Source organism: Arvicanthis niloticus, chromosome 4 (genome assembly GCF_011762505.2).
Source record: "Arvicanthis niloticus isolate mArvNil1 chromosome 4, mArvNil1.pat.X, whole genome shotgun sequence".
Lineage (NCBI taxonomy): Eukaryota > Metazoa > Chordata > Mammalia > Rodentia > Muridae > Arvicanthis > Arvicanthis niloticus.
In genome coordinates this window covers 62,672,459-62,688,924 of record NC_047661.1, presented here as the reverse complement: position 1 = coordinate 62,688,924, position 16,466 = coordinate 62,672,459, and the positions used below count along the sequence as shown (strand labels likewise).

General features: G+C 42.7%; 1 protein-coding gene across 1 annotated transcript; it reads right to left on the bottom strand.

Annotated features, from left to right (window-relative positions):
• Window positions 1-5,969: 5,969 nt before the first annotated feature.
• Window positions 5,970-13,614, bottom strand: Fga (fibrinogen alpha chain). The gene is made up of 6 exons (XM_034501068.2): window positions 13,453-13,614; window positions 11,030-11,158; window positions 10,432-10,615; window positions 9,324-9,469; window positions 7,664-8,813; window positions 5,970-6,901 (listed from the first exon to the last, which is right to left on the bottom strand). The coding sequence occupies exons 1-6, from the start codon at window positions 13,504-13,506 to the stop codon at window positions 6,192-6,194; spliced, it is 2,373 nt and encodes a 790-aa protein (XP_034356959.1). The 5' UTR covers window positions 13,507-13,614; the 3' UTR covers window positions 5,970-6,191.
• Between the last annotated feature and the right edge of the window lie 2,852 nt (window positions 13,615-16,466).

Genomic DNA, 16,466 nt, shown 5'->3' with positions numbered 1-16,466 from the left:
CACCTCACACACACACATACACATTCAAAATGCACAATACGTGGAGATGGAATTTTGAAAGTACAAAAGTTCTGTGAGTTAAGGCAGGTAGAAAAGCATCGTCCTCAGACCTTTGCTCTATCCCTTAAGCAAACACGGAGGGCAGAACGAGTCCCTAGAGTCCAAAGTAAAGGCACAGTAATCTCACTAAAGCAGACACCTGGTCTGATGGTCACTTCTTGGTGCTCAAATAGCAGGAGTAGGTGGATCCTGGGTAATCTGTCATGTGCAAATCTATCTAGCAAACAGTGCTAAGATTCAAGGTCCGTGTCACCATGCCCACCTTAATCCACAGGCTTTTTAAAAACAGAAATTCCTGAGTGCTAACCTGAGTTTATAATAAAGATCCTTTTTAATAGACACCCTCAAGAGTTTCTGCTCCCTACCTAGATTTCGGAATTACTGGTGTTTGTATTTATTAAAGAAAGACTCTTTGCATCCTTCTGGCCTAGTGCGGTTTTTATGCAGACGGTGACCAAGAAGCACTGTTGAGCTCGCAGCCATCCTTGAAGTTGTCGTAAGGGGGAATTCGGCCTTAACATGTCCCTGAAGGTTAAAATCAGGTAAAATTCACTTTACCTGTCAGGCTCACGTGCTTCTCTCATGCTGAATTTTAGTTCCTTTGAAGAGTACCCATCAGTTATACATAGATCTAAAACAACCACACCCTTCCTCCCTTCTCGGGCAAACGTGATCCAAGGGTGGCATGTCGCTGTTTTTTACCTAGTTGCTGTGTTGTTGTCCATATTTTATTTATTTCTTGCCTTAGCATTTTATTTTGAAAGGTTCAGACTTAAAATCAATTTCAGGAGTAGTTTAATGAGCACCCCCGTGTCCTTCACCCATACCCAGCAATGTTGGCCATGTTTGCTGACACCCCCCTCCCCAAAGGAGACACCTAGCACAATTTTGCAACCACTTGTGTGGGTGTGCAACCTTGAGGTCGGGGACCTCTGTGGCTGAGTCAAAGGTGAACTTAGCAAATGTTTTCCAGATGACTCTGTTGTAATCACAGTCACCCCCTTCAGCAATGAGCTGATGGACAAGGCCTCTGCTCAGCTGTTATCACTGGAAACCTGGCAGTTCTTCTACATTTACTGGCCGTTACCACACGGGAGAGAAAGAAAGACACAGTGCTAGCTTTCCTGTAAGAAACTGACTTCCCAGATGCAAATTCCTCATCCTACAGTCCCCTCTGTGGTATTTAAGACCCTCTCTGCCCTCGCCTTCAATTAATTTCAGATGTTTACATGTGAGATTTATAAAACATCCAGTTAAAAACAAGCCGTCAAGCTGGGTGTGGTAGCCCACGCCTTTAGTCTTAGCAACTCTGGAGGCTGATGAAGGTGAATCTGTTGAGTTCCAGGCCAAGCTGGCCTATGTAGTAAGTTTCAGGACATCCAGAGGCACTTCAAGATTCTGTCTCAAAAAACAAGCAAATAAACAAACAAACAAAATCTCCAAGTCATCAGTGTTGTAGCAGATAAATAACTAAATGAATACATCAAGTATATCTCAGAAATTGTTTTTGTGTAAAGTCCGTCACCTACAAAGAGCTTGTATTATTACCATGGCTACCAAAACTTAACCTCAATAATGCCAAGCAGTTTCTAAATGCCCTAGTTCCTTTCCGTTTGCTGTGCTGATGAAAAGCAATTTTCAGGGTCCCCACGCATTCTGGTTTTAGTCCATCACAATAGGGGAGTCAGGTGGCAGAAATTTTGAACAGTCACATCACAACCACAGTCAAGAGCAGAAAAAGTTGCATGCTTTTAGTACTTAGCTCACTCCCTTCTCTCTTAGACAGTTCTGGACCCAAATTCATGGAAAGGTGCCACCCACTGTGGGTTCTGTCTTTTCACATCAATCAGTGTAATAAAGACAACCCTCTATAGACGTACCTATAGACCAACCTGAACTAGATAGTGGAGGATGTTCAGGGAATGGGGGTTACCTGACTTTGGTGGAGTGTGGGCTTTTCTTTTTTCTTTCATCATTTGTCACTTCAAAACGACTTGTAGACAGTGATATGTTTATATTGATCTATATATTTAAGCAACTTAGAACCAATGAAGCCATCCAAACTTAATTTTGTATTTTGTTTCCTTTGGTGTGTGCATACGTGTGTGTGTGTGTGTGTGTCTGCTTATCTGACTACTTCCTGTTTTGAGGGATAAGGAGAAAGAAATAGATTTATTTTCAAGTTGACAGGTAGTTTCCAAGCAAATGAACTTCAGTTAATGTGAAGGTCAGTCACAAAAGGCTGATATTTTCCTTTATGGAAATGGTGCATTGAAATTTTTTATGCTATCAATGTGCATTGAGATCTCACATTATGTGCCAGACCATTTCCGTCTTCCCTACAGACACAATGTGGAGTGTGTCTCCCTGCCTTCCCTCACCACACAGCCTCCTAGACGTCCAGCAGTACTCCACCCTAGGAGACTATCTCTGTGCCCTTCACTGACCACGCTGTGGAAAGGATGCTACCTGCTACTCCGTACTGTCGCTCCTGCTTCTTAGTTGGCCCGACACACTGGCACTGCTCATGCATCTGGAAGCAAGAGATGGAGACTTCAAGGAACTAAAGACGCCATCTGCAGCAGACCAGTCCTGTGCAGTCCTTTCTCGAGCCTTAGGAAAGCAACGAATTAGATTTCATCTTCCACTTTGAACACCAAGGATTGAAGGAATCATTAAGAGCCGTATGATGCTAATAACAGAGTTTTATGATGTTAATGACATGTAACTTTTATGGTTTTCCTGCCTTTTAATCTAGATTTATTTTCTCAATATACCAAACATCATATATATAATTTATGACAGCTTATTTTTTCTCAAAGGAGTATTTAAGGAATAATTTCTTCTGGATTTTAAGACTTTTTGTACTGTGAAATTTTGCAGTGTGTGTGTGTGTGTGTGTGTGTGTGGAGAGAGAGAGAAAGAGAGAGAGAGAGAGAGAGAGAGAGAGAGAGAGAGAGAGAGAGAGAGAGAAGGGAATGAGGACATGAGCATGCCATGGCCTGTGGAAAGTGTGAGGAAATTCTTTTCCTCTGTCTTGAGAGATCTGCAGGATCTCTCTCATTTCTGCCATGCTGCTTAGTCTAGCATAGCTAGGCCAGGAGGATTTGAATGAGTCTCTTGATCTCACAGTAGAAGTGTTGGGATTACAAACATGGCTTTCTGGGATCAAACTTAGGCCTTCAGCTTGTTTATGTGGCAAGCTGTCACAGTCACTCAGGTTTCTAAGACAACTCGTAGAATTTTTTTTTTTTAAAAAAAACTATTATGTGTATTCAATGTACCCAGATTAAACTCAGATCATCAGGCTCAGCAGCGAGCATCTTTACCTACTGAGCCGTCTCATGGGCCTGATTAAGGAACATTAAAATCAGATTAACTTTGATTTTATAGTAAAAAATATCAGTTTCAGACAGTCATTTTATTGTTTCACTGTGTATTGAAGAACCAATGAGGAGCTTTAGTGCATGGTTAAAAATAGTTGGAATATTGCCAACATGATTGGATTTACACTTGTCAACTTCAGGACAGAGTATCGAGCGATTCTCTCCCTCCCTATAGTGAGCTTCCCAGCAACCACCAACACTGCCACGTGCTGTGATCCCTATGTCAGGCCTGTCAGTGTCCCCCAGGCACAGCTGCCTTCAGGTGTTTAGAATACATCTGGCTTTTCTGAGCCTGTACTTCATAGAGAGGGAGAAGAGGTTTTATTAGCCTTAATATGGGTGGGTTAGTGTTTAATATCAGTGTGCACTGCAATCTTGGGGTGATAACTACACATACACACACACACACACATACACACACACACATCAGAGGTGATAGTGTGTTCTATTCCTCACTACGTTTTAGTGGGCTTCATGTTTGATCTCATCTTGGAAACAAATGCTTAGACTTAAACACACATTCTCTGTTCTCGATAGGCAGGAAGCTGTGTGTCTCTGACTAAGTTACCAAGTCTCTGAAACATTTGTTTCCTGAATCTTTCATCCATTAAGCTCTCTCCCCCATCTATTGACATAGGACTCTGTGTGTAGACCAGGCTGGCCTTGAAAGTGCACAGATTCTCCTGAGTGCTAAAATTGCAAGCATCCACACACTCCCAATTCATGGAGGATTTAAAGTTCTCTAGTCTTGCTCTCAGATTGTGGAAATACTTACGTCTCAGCCTGACTTGGGACTTACTAGTCAGGCTTGGTATAATGTCAGGATGCATCATGGCTCTCGGCCTGTACTGACTGGCCAGTGGCACCTTCTTTGGAGAGATTTTTTCTTTGTGTCCAGTACGCATTTGGAGAAGTGGCAATAACATTCTAAATCTCACTTTTTGGTGCTCAGGACAGGGCAGGTGGTATCACCTTTGAAGAGCCTATTCATGCATTTTAAATCCTCTACCAGTTTACCCCTGTGACAAAGGTTAGCTGTGGTAGGTTACCTCTGTAGCAGCATAGGTTAGCCCTTCTAGGTTACCTCCATAGCTTAGGTTAACTCTGCTATATTAATCCCCAAAGCATAGGTTAGGTGTGCCATGTTACCACCAAAGCATAGGTTAACTCTGCTATATTACCCCCATAGCTTAGGTTAACTTTGCTATGTTACCCCCATAGCTTAGGCTAGCTCTGCTATGTTACCCCCACAGCATAGGTTAGCTGTGCTAGCCCCACCTCCAGTGAACACTGGTTTCATCGCTATGCTGGCTTGAATTTTGTTGAAATTCATCAGTTTTTCTTCCTCTCCCAGATGGGAATGGGTAGCTCTGCTTTCCTGGGTCTTGACTAGCTAGCTACACACTGTAATACTTTTCCATCAGATTAGAATCAGGCAAGGAGCCCAGAGGATAATTTTTAACCTCTGTGGTGAGTGTTATCTTGCTTCCTAAAACAATGTGCTACTTCACGGTCCATTCCCTATCAGTTCCTCGAGGGGAGATTAATGGAGTTTCCTCCCTTAAGAAGTGATGACCTAGAATCCTGGAGCTCTAAAGAATAGTAGCCCAGTTTTCACAAGGGACTGACTCAACAGTGGTTACACCCCCGGGCCCCCACAAAGTTCAATCCTCGAATTTGATACTTATTCTGGGTAAAGGTTAAAATATTTTCTTACAGTTAGCAAGCCAAGGGTGGAACTTGAAGTTATCATATCATAAAGAAAAATGTTGATAGTCGTGAATATGATAAGCTAATCTGAACTGATTTTTGATTTTTTAAATAAATCCATAAATATTCAAGTCGGGGGAGGCTTTTAAGGTAGTGGTTGGGGGAGGGATAGCAATTTTCTTCAAACAAATGCCTCCAGTTTAGAAGCCATGAGAGCACCTGGAGAGCAAGAGTAGCATTTAATACCAAGAGCAACTGGAAGGCTTTATGAAGGGCTGCTGCAGAGAGGAGAGGGCGGTGCTTTAAATGGTCTTCCTCTGCCTGTGTCACCAATAACTACAGTGGGGAAACAAAGGAAAACAAACAACAGCAAAAACCGCTGGGCCAGGTCTGTGGCTCAGGCTAAAGAGCTTGCCATGTGGAAACCGGAGGTCCTGACTCCAGCTCCCCAACAACCACACAACAAGGCAAGGGAAGTGACAACACTCTGGTGATGCCAGCAATCAAAGGAGCTGTGGAGGTCCCTGGCCAGCCAGTCACTCCTGGTTCAATGACACTCTGTCTCAAATCATAAGGTGGAGAGCAGAGGCAGGCAAGGGCAGGAGCATAGTTAGTCTGGGCTCAGAACATCAGCTTAGAACCCACGGTATCTCCCATGTAAATTAGCTTTTGTACTTGCAACGGGCTTATGAGGGGGTGGGGGGAGGGGAGGCGGGTCTGAGAAAAGATGGGTGTCCAAGAGGAGCTCACTTTCTGATGGGATGCATATCCCTTGGCATCTCCTTTGCAAATGCTTTAAAACTCAGAGGGGTATTTAAAGGTGAAAAAAAAATGTAAAACTTTATTTTTTCAAAGCAGTAACCATCTCAGTTACATTTAGTTACAGTACAGAGAACAATGGAATAGCACCTGGGAATGTTTTTAAAAGTTCACAAGATTCGTGACACCTTCTTCCCTTTTCGTCTTTCTCCTCGGCTAGCCAAGCAAGCAAGTAAACAAACAAACAAACAAAAACAGCTACCACTACCCCTTCAGCTACTGTCCCACCAACGGTCTGATTTTCATCCGAACGGCCCTGAGGGAATAATCTGCTCCTCTGAAGGGAACCCAGACCACCCCGTTCTCTATCTCATAGGGGCTGTTGTTCCTGGGGTCGTAGGTGCCCCCAGGGTAGTAAATGCCATTGAGATTGGCGGCCTGGCAGCTGTTGTACCACCAGCCTCCCCCATAGATCTCTGCACAGTTCTCTTCCCATTGGTCTGCATCTCTGTCAAAGGTACTGAACTGCATATTGCTGTGTGAGGTGTATTCTGTCCCCTCCTCCACAGAGCCCTCTATCAGAGCATCTCCAGCAGTGCCCCTGTAGGAGGAGACCTGCAGCGCATAGCCCTCTGCCTCAGAGCCAACCCGGAAGTGGTACTCCGCATAAGCCTGTTTTCCAGCCCAGTCCTCTAATTCAACCCTGAGGACAGAGCCCCTCAGAGTGAATAAGTGGATATAGTCATTGCCTAGCCAGAATTCTCCTTCCCCCTTGTCATTCAGGCTGCCAAAACCTCTCTTGTAGTCTTGCCAGGTCCGGTTAAAACTCAGTGATCCATCCATTCTTTGCTGGATCAAAAGCCATCCTCCCAAACTGGTCTCTTGATCGCAATAAACAGAAAAAATCTTACTGGATCCAGGTAGCTTGATACTGAAAATGCCATTTTGGGCACCTGAAGGATGTGTTTGGAGGACATCATCACAGTCTAAAAAAAAAATTAAGCTGGTTGGAGGAAGTTATTCTCATTTAAATATACAAAAACAGGCATTGCCCAGATTAAAGTAGATACTGTCTTCCTTTCTTCCTTCCTTCCTTCCTTCCTTCCTTCCTTCCTCCCTCCCTCCCTTCCTCCCTTCCTCCCTTCCTTCCTCCATTCCCTCCTCCCACAGGAAAAGTATGAACCTACACTGAGATGTAAGTTTTAACAGGTAAAGGATACTCATCCTTTAACAAACTTTCTTCAAATGGATTTGAAATCTTACTTGCACATGCTAATATCAAATGACAGTTAAAGGTAGCTAGCTAAGCATTCATCAGTCAATACTAATAGAACAAAATTTATAACCTCATCTAAATGTCAACTGAGACATACACTAAATTTAAGGTTAGTGGGTTGGGTATTCCAATCACACACATTTTTAATAAATTCGGTTAAACAGAGTCAGAATTGAGTTTCAGCAGAATTTGTTCATTTATTTAAAATGTATTTATTGAGAAATGACTGCACTGTTAGGCATTTGGGAATTACAGAAATAGACACATGACAAAGTCCCTGCCCCCGAGGAACGTACAGTCTAGCATGAAAAACTGACCCTCTCTGCCCCCTCCCCCAAATGAGATTACAACAAAACACTAGAGGGAGTTAGGAAAGAGGTGCTGCGTGCCTCGTGCCTCGTAAGAACTATGCAAAAATGGTTAACTTAATCTGGGGGTCAGGGGGAATCTCCCGAAAGTTAAGTGTGGATACCTCTCAGAGCTTTGGCAGAGCCCCTCTTGGTGGTCCGAGTTTCTTCCTCCTGGTGAGCTTCACTTCCTGCCTCATCTGACATTTTATAGCTCTTGGTTATTTGTTTTTTGACAGTTGAGGTTTTACTACTGGAAGAAAACTCAGGTGTATGGGAGCTGGGGTTATCCGTGTCTGTGTCCATGTCGTAATCAGAGCCTAAAGCATGGGTCTTACTGTCAAATTCTTTGAAGTTAGATGAGAGTGAACCAAAGTGGCTGTCAAAAAAAGCAGCATGGTCGGGATGCCTTCGGGAAAGTTCATCAAGCCTGCCACTAAAACTGTGGGTCATGTCTAAGTCAATGGCACCACCACAGTCAGAACCATCATCCGAGGTGACCACTTCTTTGACCACTTCTCGGCGGCCGTCACTACCTATAATAGTCTTGGTAATGGTCTTAGAGCATGAACGACGTGTAGTGCTTGTGCCAGAAGAGGTGACTTTCTCTTTCCCAATCAGGAGCTCTTTATCTCCTTTAGAAGTGACCAGTTTATCTGTGTGATACTCTTTTCTTGTCGCTGAGCTGCTACTCCCTCCAAACTCTGAAAACTCACCCCAGTCAGGGTTGCTAGGCCTAAAGTTCTCAGAGCCTGAGCCAGTGTGTCTAGAGCTTCCGGTACCCCAGTCTCCAGTGCCATCAGACCCTGTGGTCCCAGGGCTCCGATTTCCATCACTTCCAGACCCTGAGCTCCCAGGACGCCAATACCCAGATCCACCAGATCCAGGATTCGTGGGGTTTTCTGTCTTTGACCCTGGTCCGTGTGTTGCAGAGTCCCTTGGAGAATCTGAGTCTCGTCGCGAATGTCCTGGTGAATCTCCTCGTGAACCCCCGGGCCTCTCCAGCTCCATTCTCATCTGCCGCATTTCTGTTAGTGCCTTCCACTCTGGAGGGGCTTCCTGAAGCTGGCTCTTAAAACTTCCGGGAACCAAATCGGGAACTGGAAACATTTTTATTGCTGGCAAGTACTGCCTGTCTTTTGTAGGAAGCAATTCTTTAGCAATGACCTGTTCGAGCTGCTTTTGCTGACCTTCATAGTCCTGTAGATTTATTTCACGGTTTACAGCCCTGCTGCAGGACCCTTTGCAAGAGCGGATCTTGATGTCAATGTCCACCTATAGAGAGGAAGACAGAGAGATGAATTGTATCTATTGAAATAACTGTGCTCCTGGTAGTTGGCTTGCTTACATTTTAGAAATGGCTTTGATTTCTTTGACTTTCAGAAAAATCAGTCCTATCATTTGTCTTTCGCTACTCAGGCCGTCCTCACTGGAAGCTGTGTACGGCAAGGGGATTTGTGCAGTGGGAGCTATTTGGGTCCACTTTAGAATTTGAATGGGGAAGAGAACCACTAACCCTGTTAGCCCTGGCTAAAGGACCTTAGGGCCAAGGTCTCAGCATGTGGTGGGCAGACAGGTCGCCCTTGAGCGTGTACTTTTCAAATATACTATTTAGTCACCCTTCAAGAATTTCCTTCACATTTCTGGACTTCAGTCTTCTCTAGGGTGGAGACACTTCTATATTGGGTGGAGAATAGATTTAGTAGACACTCAGTAGATGGCTAGTGTCTTCCTTTTCCTTCTTTCTTAGTCAAAGACAAATTGAGGCCAGGGCCTCAGACTTACCTCCAGGCGCTTCATGTCGATCAGCTGAGCCCTGACATTGTTCTGCAGAACTTGAATCTGTTGTGCTTTCTCTACGACTTTTCGCTTCAGGATCTCAATTCTGCGCCTCAGGTCTTCTGACACTTGCCCAAAAGTGTTATCAAAGTCTGAAACAGAAAATGCAAGGTATTCAGGTAGCTGCAGACTGACTTGCTCATAAAATCCAATAAATAAATAAATAAATAAATAGGAAAAAGGAAATTGCTTATAAGTATTTCTACACTTTGTTCTTTATTCTATTATGCTTTGCTCTCTGGATGTATAATCTGTAAGTTTCCGGTTTAATTAGATTGTTCCACACAAGAGTCATCCATGGGTATTAGTCACACTGCCCTAACATAACAGGGAATGCAAAAAAAAAAAAAAAATCCAGAAATTACTTGAAGGTTTGAAAACTGAGGTTAGGAGGTAAATAGTTAGTTTCATCATATCCATTTATTTGATTGTAATTTGATTTATGGGACCTGAATGTATTATTGCTTACATGTTTTGAGAAGTTTTTCTTTCTATCTGGAACTTTGAAATCCTTTCTAAGTTTTTTGGATGTTACCAGAATCCCTCACCTGCCAACTAGTGTTACACCATTGACATATACTGTTCAGGTTCTCAGGGGGACAGAATAAGGCAAACAAGGGCTCAAGAACTGGGACTTCAGTGGACTTGCTCTTCATCCCCAGAGTGACCACAGTGTGCTCTAGCCCTGGTAAGCCCTGGTAAACCCTGGGGTGGGGGTGAGGGGATGTAATTGACTCAGTGGAATGTGGAGCTGAACTCTATTTTATGTCATTGAGAAATCCCTTGACCTCTGAGACTCTGTCTGTAGGATAGCAGCAGATTAGCTGGAAGGTCCCCTTGTCTTTATTTAAAAATATAGGACATTAAAAATCTAAGCTAATTTTGAACTTTGTGAAAATGACATCCATCTCAACATCCATCTCCTTAAATTTCAGTGATTTCCACACTGAGTGCTTTGAACTAAAACTGCAGTATCTCCAAGGAGACATTATCATTAGGGACTTTTGTTGCCATCCTTGTTAGAAAGTCCAAGCACTAAATATGTCCCACTTACTGTTGGCATTAGCGAAATCCCCTCTCAAATACTCCATGATATTCCTGGTCAGTGAGTTAGAATCCTTGTTGTTCTTTTGAAAATCAAACAGTGAGTTTTTGAGCCTGTTGATTCTGTTTGTAAAATCCTGGTTGGCTTCGTCAATCAACCCTTTCATTCTGCAGCCCGAAGGGCATTTCTGGTTCTGAAAATGGAAGGGAAGATGAGATGAAAGGTCTGTCTCAGCTACTCGAAGTTTGGCGTGTTATCACATCCTTGCTCCTTCGCTTCCCCAGCTCTTCCAAGTAACCACTGCCTGAAAAGTAGTTAACCGGCCATAGGGGAATTCTGAAAGGAAGCTCTGCTTAGCCTTGCATGATACTCTGGGAATTTTGTAGTCCCACGTGTTTATCTCAACAGAGACCTGATGTAACTAGACATTGTCCTTGGATTTGTTTCCTTTCCATTTTTCTCTCTTTAATTTGGCAAGTAAGGGGCTAGGTTATTGTTAGATGATCTCTGGTGGGGAAGGGTCTCCAGGACCCATTGAATATATATGTATGTGTGTGTGTGGGGGGGATATAAGGAAAGATCCCTGTTCACCATGTCCTCTGCTTACCCAGTCATCATCAGAGCAGAAGGGCCAGTCTGTCTCCTTGCACTGACTCGGTTGTCTCTCCACAACTCTTGGACCACGTACTCCTCCGCCTCCTTCTATGAATTCACCTTTATCTTCAGTGTCTGCCGTCTTTAAGGGTTTTCAACCATTTAAAAAGGAGCAGAGGCAACAATGTTAGCCAGCAGAAGAGACATTGTCATGCTCACAAGCTGCCAACGCTGCTGGCCTCCGCAGGCTGCCAGTTTCTTCCAGCCACATGAAAGTTCTACTTATACTATGGAGTCATTATGAGAGGAAAAGGAGCTAAAGGGTGTGAACTTTTAAAACTGTGTTTGATGCTAGGTCAACATCTGCTAGATGTTGGGGGTTTTAAAAGAAAAATTATCTGGATTAACAGCAGCAGTTTAATTTCACCTTTGTCTTGTCTTTTGTCACCATAGACAAGAAGATAGCTGAAAAAGTCTAGGTTTTTTTTTTTTCCCCTAAAGTCTTCTTTCTGTGTGTAGAAACCTATGCCCTCATTCACCCACACTCCTTTCTCCTTCAAGTTTCTACAGTAGTAACCTTTGGAGATGGTCCATGATCCAGGCAAGTACTGATCAAGTACACACATGTGGGAAGTTAAAGCTTGGCAGTGTTTTGTAGTACTATCATACAATTGTAGATTTTCATTTGGAATGAAATTAATAAGCAGCTGAAGCAGTAGTCAGCAACCAGCAATTTCTGTAACGCCTTATAATTAGAAACCCAGAGTTAAAAGTTCTCAGCTATCAACCAAATGAAATACAAAATATTTTTGTTTTTCATCCCAGAAGACTTCCTAGTCTCATGGCTGGAGATGGCTTTGAGGCGTTCTCCGCCTCCGCTCTGCACTGCCAACTTACAGGGATCTTCCTGTCACTACGCTAGTTTGGGGTGGTTCATCCTTATAATTAGTCATCACGGTCTCATTCTCGTTTGTGAAAATTCAAATAATCCTAATTATCATAATTAAAGCAGCGAAGAACGATTCATTTAAAAGAACAAGTAGAGTCCTTTTGTATAAGAAATATAATGGTAAACTCAATTGTATGAATAAAATAGCACAACAATAAAGCAGACAGAAAGTGCACAAAATAATAGGAGATAAGGAAGACAATAGAACTAAGAATTACCCAGAAATATCGCTTCAGCTGGTTATTTTAATCCCCTCCAAAATGTGTTATTCTTTACTCTCTGATATCAAGATTTTTAAATGGTGAACCAAAAAACCCAACCCCCCCAAAAAACAACAAAAACCAAAACAACAACAACAACAAAAACCCCACAAAAGACAAAAACCAAAAACTACCAACAAAGACAACTGAAATAATATCCGGCCTGGGTAGCTAATTAGAATGTCACCTAGGTCCTTGGTCGTAGTTGACACATTTTATAAATTAGAACGTTTCAGAAACTCCATTGATTTAGGTTTCTTTCTTTTGTTTGTCTTTGGAACTTCATTTTTGGAAATAATGTCAGTATTCAGAAGTTATCTTAAAAGAACACAAATCCTTCCAAAGAGCACACTCCCTCATGACTAACTTCTTCAGAATTTGCTATATGTTTTTAAAGGCAATTAATATGCTCTTTTCCTTTTATGTCTTCAAAAAGATAGAAAAAGTACTTCTGAGGGCTGCGGGTGTAGAATGCTTGGTCAGCATGCAGAAAGTTCTGGTTCAGTCCTCAACGTTACAAACAAAGCCAAAACATTACAAATAAAACCCAAACTAGACGTAAGCCATACTAAACCCAAACCCAAAACGTCCTGCTTGTTATAGACAAATGTCTGAAATTGCCAGCTGGAGAACGGTTCTTATCAAATGTTTTGTTCTGTTAGAATGGTGTCTCCAGAGTTTAGAGGGACAAAGATGTGGGGACATGCATGAGGCTGGAAATCTGTCAGTGTAGCTCAGCTGTAGAGAGCTTTACTGACATGCCCAGTGGGTCTCAACCTGTGGGTCATGACCCCTTTAGCAAATGTCTATCTCCAAAAAATATTTACAACATGATCCATAAAGGTAACAAAATTAAAGTTAGAAAGTAGTAACAAAAATAATTTTATGGTTGTGGGTCGTCACAACATGAGAAACCGCATTTAAGGGTTGTACCATGAGGAATTCTATGCCGGATCAATCCCCAGCACCATGAAAGTATACTAAGGAACACAGCTGCAGTGTTGAAAGACTGCATCTGAATCGGCCTGAATGAGAAATGTCAAGATCCCTTGTTCCTTTAGGGCCTCCCTCTGGAAATCACATTTCCCTGGACTCTTGTCAGGCTCACCTAGGAATTTGCCTCCCTGACCTAGCATTTATAAAACTAAGAACAAAGGTCTGGTAGACTCTGGAATCTAAACTCCTTGTGGAAGAAATAACGAGAATGAGAGAAGAGAAAGCACATACCCAGACTGTGCTGGCCACGCTCAGGATGAGGCAGGCGACTCTCAGGGAAAGCATGGTTTCTGCCTTTAGGGATGGCTCATGAGGAGCACTGAAGCTGAAGGGAAGGAGGACTGACTCCACTCCCAGCTCCTACCCTACTTAAACCTGCAGGAGGCTAGGTTAATCATCACCCTTGGCCTACTCAAATAACCAAAGCTCAGTGTGTCCTTTGCTCTGACGATAATAACCACCGGATCCCAGAAATTCTTGCTCAATTCTCTGTAGCTTTGTTTGTTTCCGATAAGTTGTTGCAAATGGTAGCATTCGATTGTGCAGCCAGCAGTTGGAGGGAAGATTCTACATTTCAGGAAATGAAGGCCTTTGAAGCTGCGAAGATGAACAACTTTTACACCTGAAGGAATTAGGAGAGCTGCTATCACTTCTGTGAAGCAGAGACATTTGACTATGTATAGGATTCAGGGTTCATCTGAATTTTAAAATGACCTGAAAGCCTACCATATGCTTAGGTTAAACAGATTCTTTTCCTCCACTTTAAAGGTCAAGACAGTAGCCTCTGGAGCCAAACACCAATATCCATAATCCTAGCTCCAGCTTCCTGGTTCTGTGTGCTTATGAAGGTCAACTGTTCATCCCTGTGAATCTGTCTCTTCATTTAAACAACTGGGGCAAATACAATACCCTACACATGTTAGTACACAAGTGGGTGAATTATTTCAAGGCCTTCAGAGAAGTGATTGTCATCACTGACTGGGAGTAAGTGCTGGCCATGATTGGAGAAATGCCATGGAAAATGTGCTTTCTTTCCTCCTTGTGCCTTTGGGCCTGATCTCTCTTTCTCTGCTCTTCATTTCCATGTACAATTCTTCTGGACTCAGTGAAACTTCTGTGTGACCCATCCATCCACCCACTTCTATTTCCCCCCAAAAAGCAACAGCCGGATTTTGAACAGACTATCGCTGCATTATTCACAATTACACACTATGGAAGCAGCCTAGCGCAATGGATGAATGGATAAAGAAAAAGGGTAGATACAGGAGATTACTGTTCAGCCTGTGAAAAGAAGAAAATCACTCATTTGGGGAAATATGCATGAGCCTTGAGGATATCATGCTAATCGAAAGATGTGATTTCACTTCCATGTGAAACCTTAAGTGTGCAACTCAAGAGACTGGGACACAGTAGTGGTCATCAAGAGATGAGAAATGAGGGAAGTAGAAAGGAAGGAAAAAGAAGAAAAGGAAAAGATAATCAAACAAGGTGATACATATGCTAATGAGCTCGGAGGGGCGGTTATTTCACATCAAACATAGAACTTTTACCTATCAGTCCTGGGTCAACAAAATAAAAGAAGCCTTTGACCTAAGTGTACTATATTTAGTAATAAACACTGAGGATGACAAGTTAAATTTGAATCTCAGATAGACAACCAATATATCTTAGTGTATGTGTGTCTTCTGCAATGTTTGGAATATACTTATACTAGAATGTTGTATATGTACAATTCAAACTTAACAGGGTGTTATGTTAGCTGGCAACCAGTCCTACTTTGTCTGAAATTCTGCTTCCTATGTGAAGCCACACTGGTAACAACAGTGATAACCTTTATTGAGTGCTTACTGAGCACCCGAATATTTGCTGGACATTTTGCATGCTCCTGGTTTGATACCTAAAATAAATGTAGCCCCTTGTTCCTCTATATTTTCTTAGATCAGGTATCACTTGTGGCATTTATCAGTGTATGGGGTATTATCTGTCTCTTCCACTAGGTCAGAAACCTAAAAATTGAAATATTTTATTTGTTTTTATAATCTCTGAATAAGTTACAGATCCTCATTGAACGAGCTAGCATGAGCACCCTCCTCTGTGGCAAACAGAGCCTCTCGGGCATTTGAAGCTTGCCACAGACAGAACAAAGTTCCCGTCAAGGCCATGTCTATGTACTCTGAGGCAGGTCCCTCAGCTTTCTCAAGATGGCTTCAGAGCTACTGAGATTCCAGATAGCAGCAGTTCTTAGGGAAGCTGGTAAATATTCACCCGCAGACACTATATCAGCAAAATGCCAGGCATGGACAGGAAACCCCCTCAAATATTTTCCTAGGCCTGCAGGAAGTTTCTTTTAGGAAATAAACATGGTAAAGCCAAGACATTCCCAGAGAGTAATCTGGTAGGCTTCAGGTAAATGGACCTTTAATCTCCTGAAAGTTAGTTTACAAAGATAATTTGAAAGCCATCATTTCTAGGGATGTCACCTGAGGACTGTGCTCTTGCTGTTCCATTGTCCCTTGGAGTGCCTACTTATCTCACTTTCTAATTCCATCCCAGCATCTGTTCAAAAGGAACCTCTTCCTCTTCCTCCACTCCTTCCGCCCTTTCCTCCTCTTTCTCTTCCTCCTTCTCCTCTTCCTCCTCTTCCTCTTCTTCCTCCTCTTCCTCTTCTTCCTCTTCTTCCTCCTCTTTCTCCTCTTCCCCCTTTTCCTCCTCTTCCTCTTCTTTCTCTTCTTCCTCCTCCTCCCTCTCTTCCTTTTCCTTTTTCTCAGTGAGGCCATCTCTGACCATGTCACCTAAGAGCAGCAGCCCTACCTTGCTTTTCTTCATGGTACTTTATTGTACTAGACATCAGAGCAGCAGAGGGGAAGAGTGATCCCAGACAGTTACAGCAGAATCCTCAGAAATGGCACCTTTTATTGTCCTAGATGGTCCAATATCCTGCAACCAAAAGCTCCCCATTTTCTCTCTAGTGCTAGGATTCCTCAAATAGGCACCTGGGTGGGCATCTTTGACCTGGTTCTTTATTGTGTGCCAGGGGTGGTGTGTGTGTGTGTGTGTGTGTGTGTCCATCCTGTGACACTTTCTGTATGCCATGAACCCATAAAGCTTCATAGGCTATAAATAACACAATAAGCATCATTTTCTAGAGGTATATGACAGAAAGGATGGTTTTCCAACAGCAAAAGAATAAATCAATAAAGTTTTAAGAAATTTTCCGTGATATAATTTATAACTTGCTAATTAAT

Excerpts from the sequence above, each read along its gene's own strand:
- Fga (XM_034501068.2), bottom strand. The coding sequence starts at position 13,506 with ATGCTTTCCCTGAGAGTCGCCTGCCTCATCCTGAGCGTGGCCAGCACA. Across the intron at positions 10,616-11,029 it reads TCTGCTCTGATGATGACTGG|AACCAGAAATGCCCTTCGGG; the intron begins GTAAGCAGAGGA and ends TTCCATTTTCAG. Across the intron at positions 9,470-10,431 it reads GGATTTCGCTAATGCCAACA|ACTTTGATAACACTTTTGGG; the intron begins GTAAGTGGGACA and ends TTTCTGTTTCAG.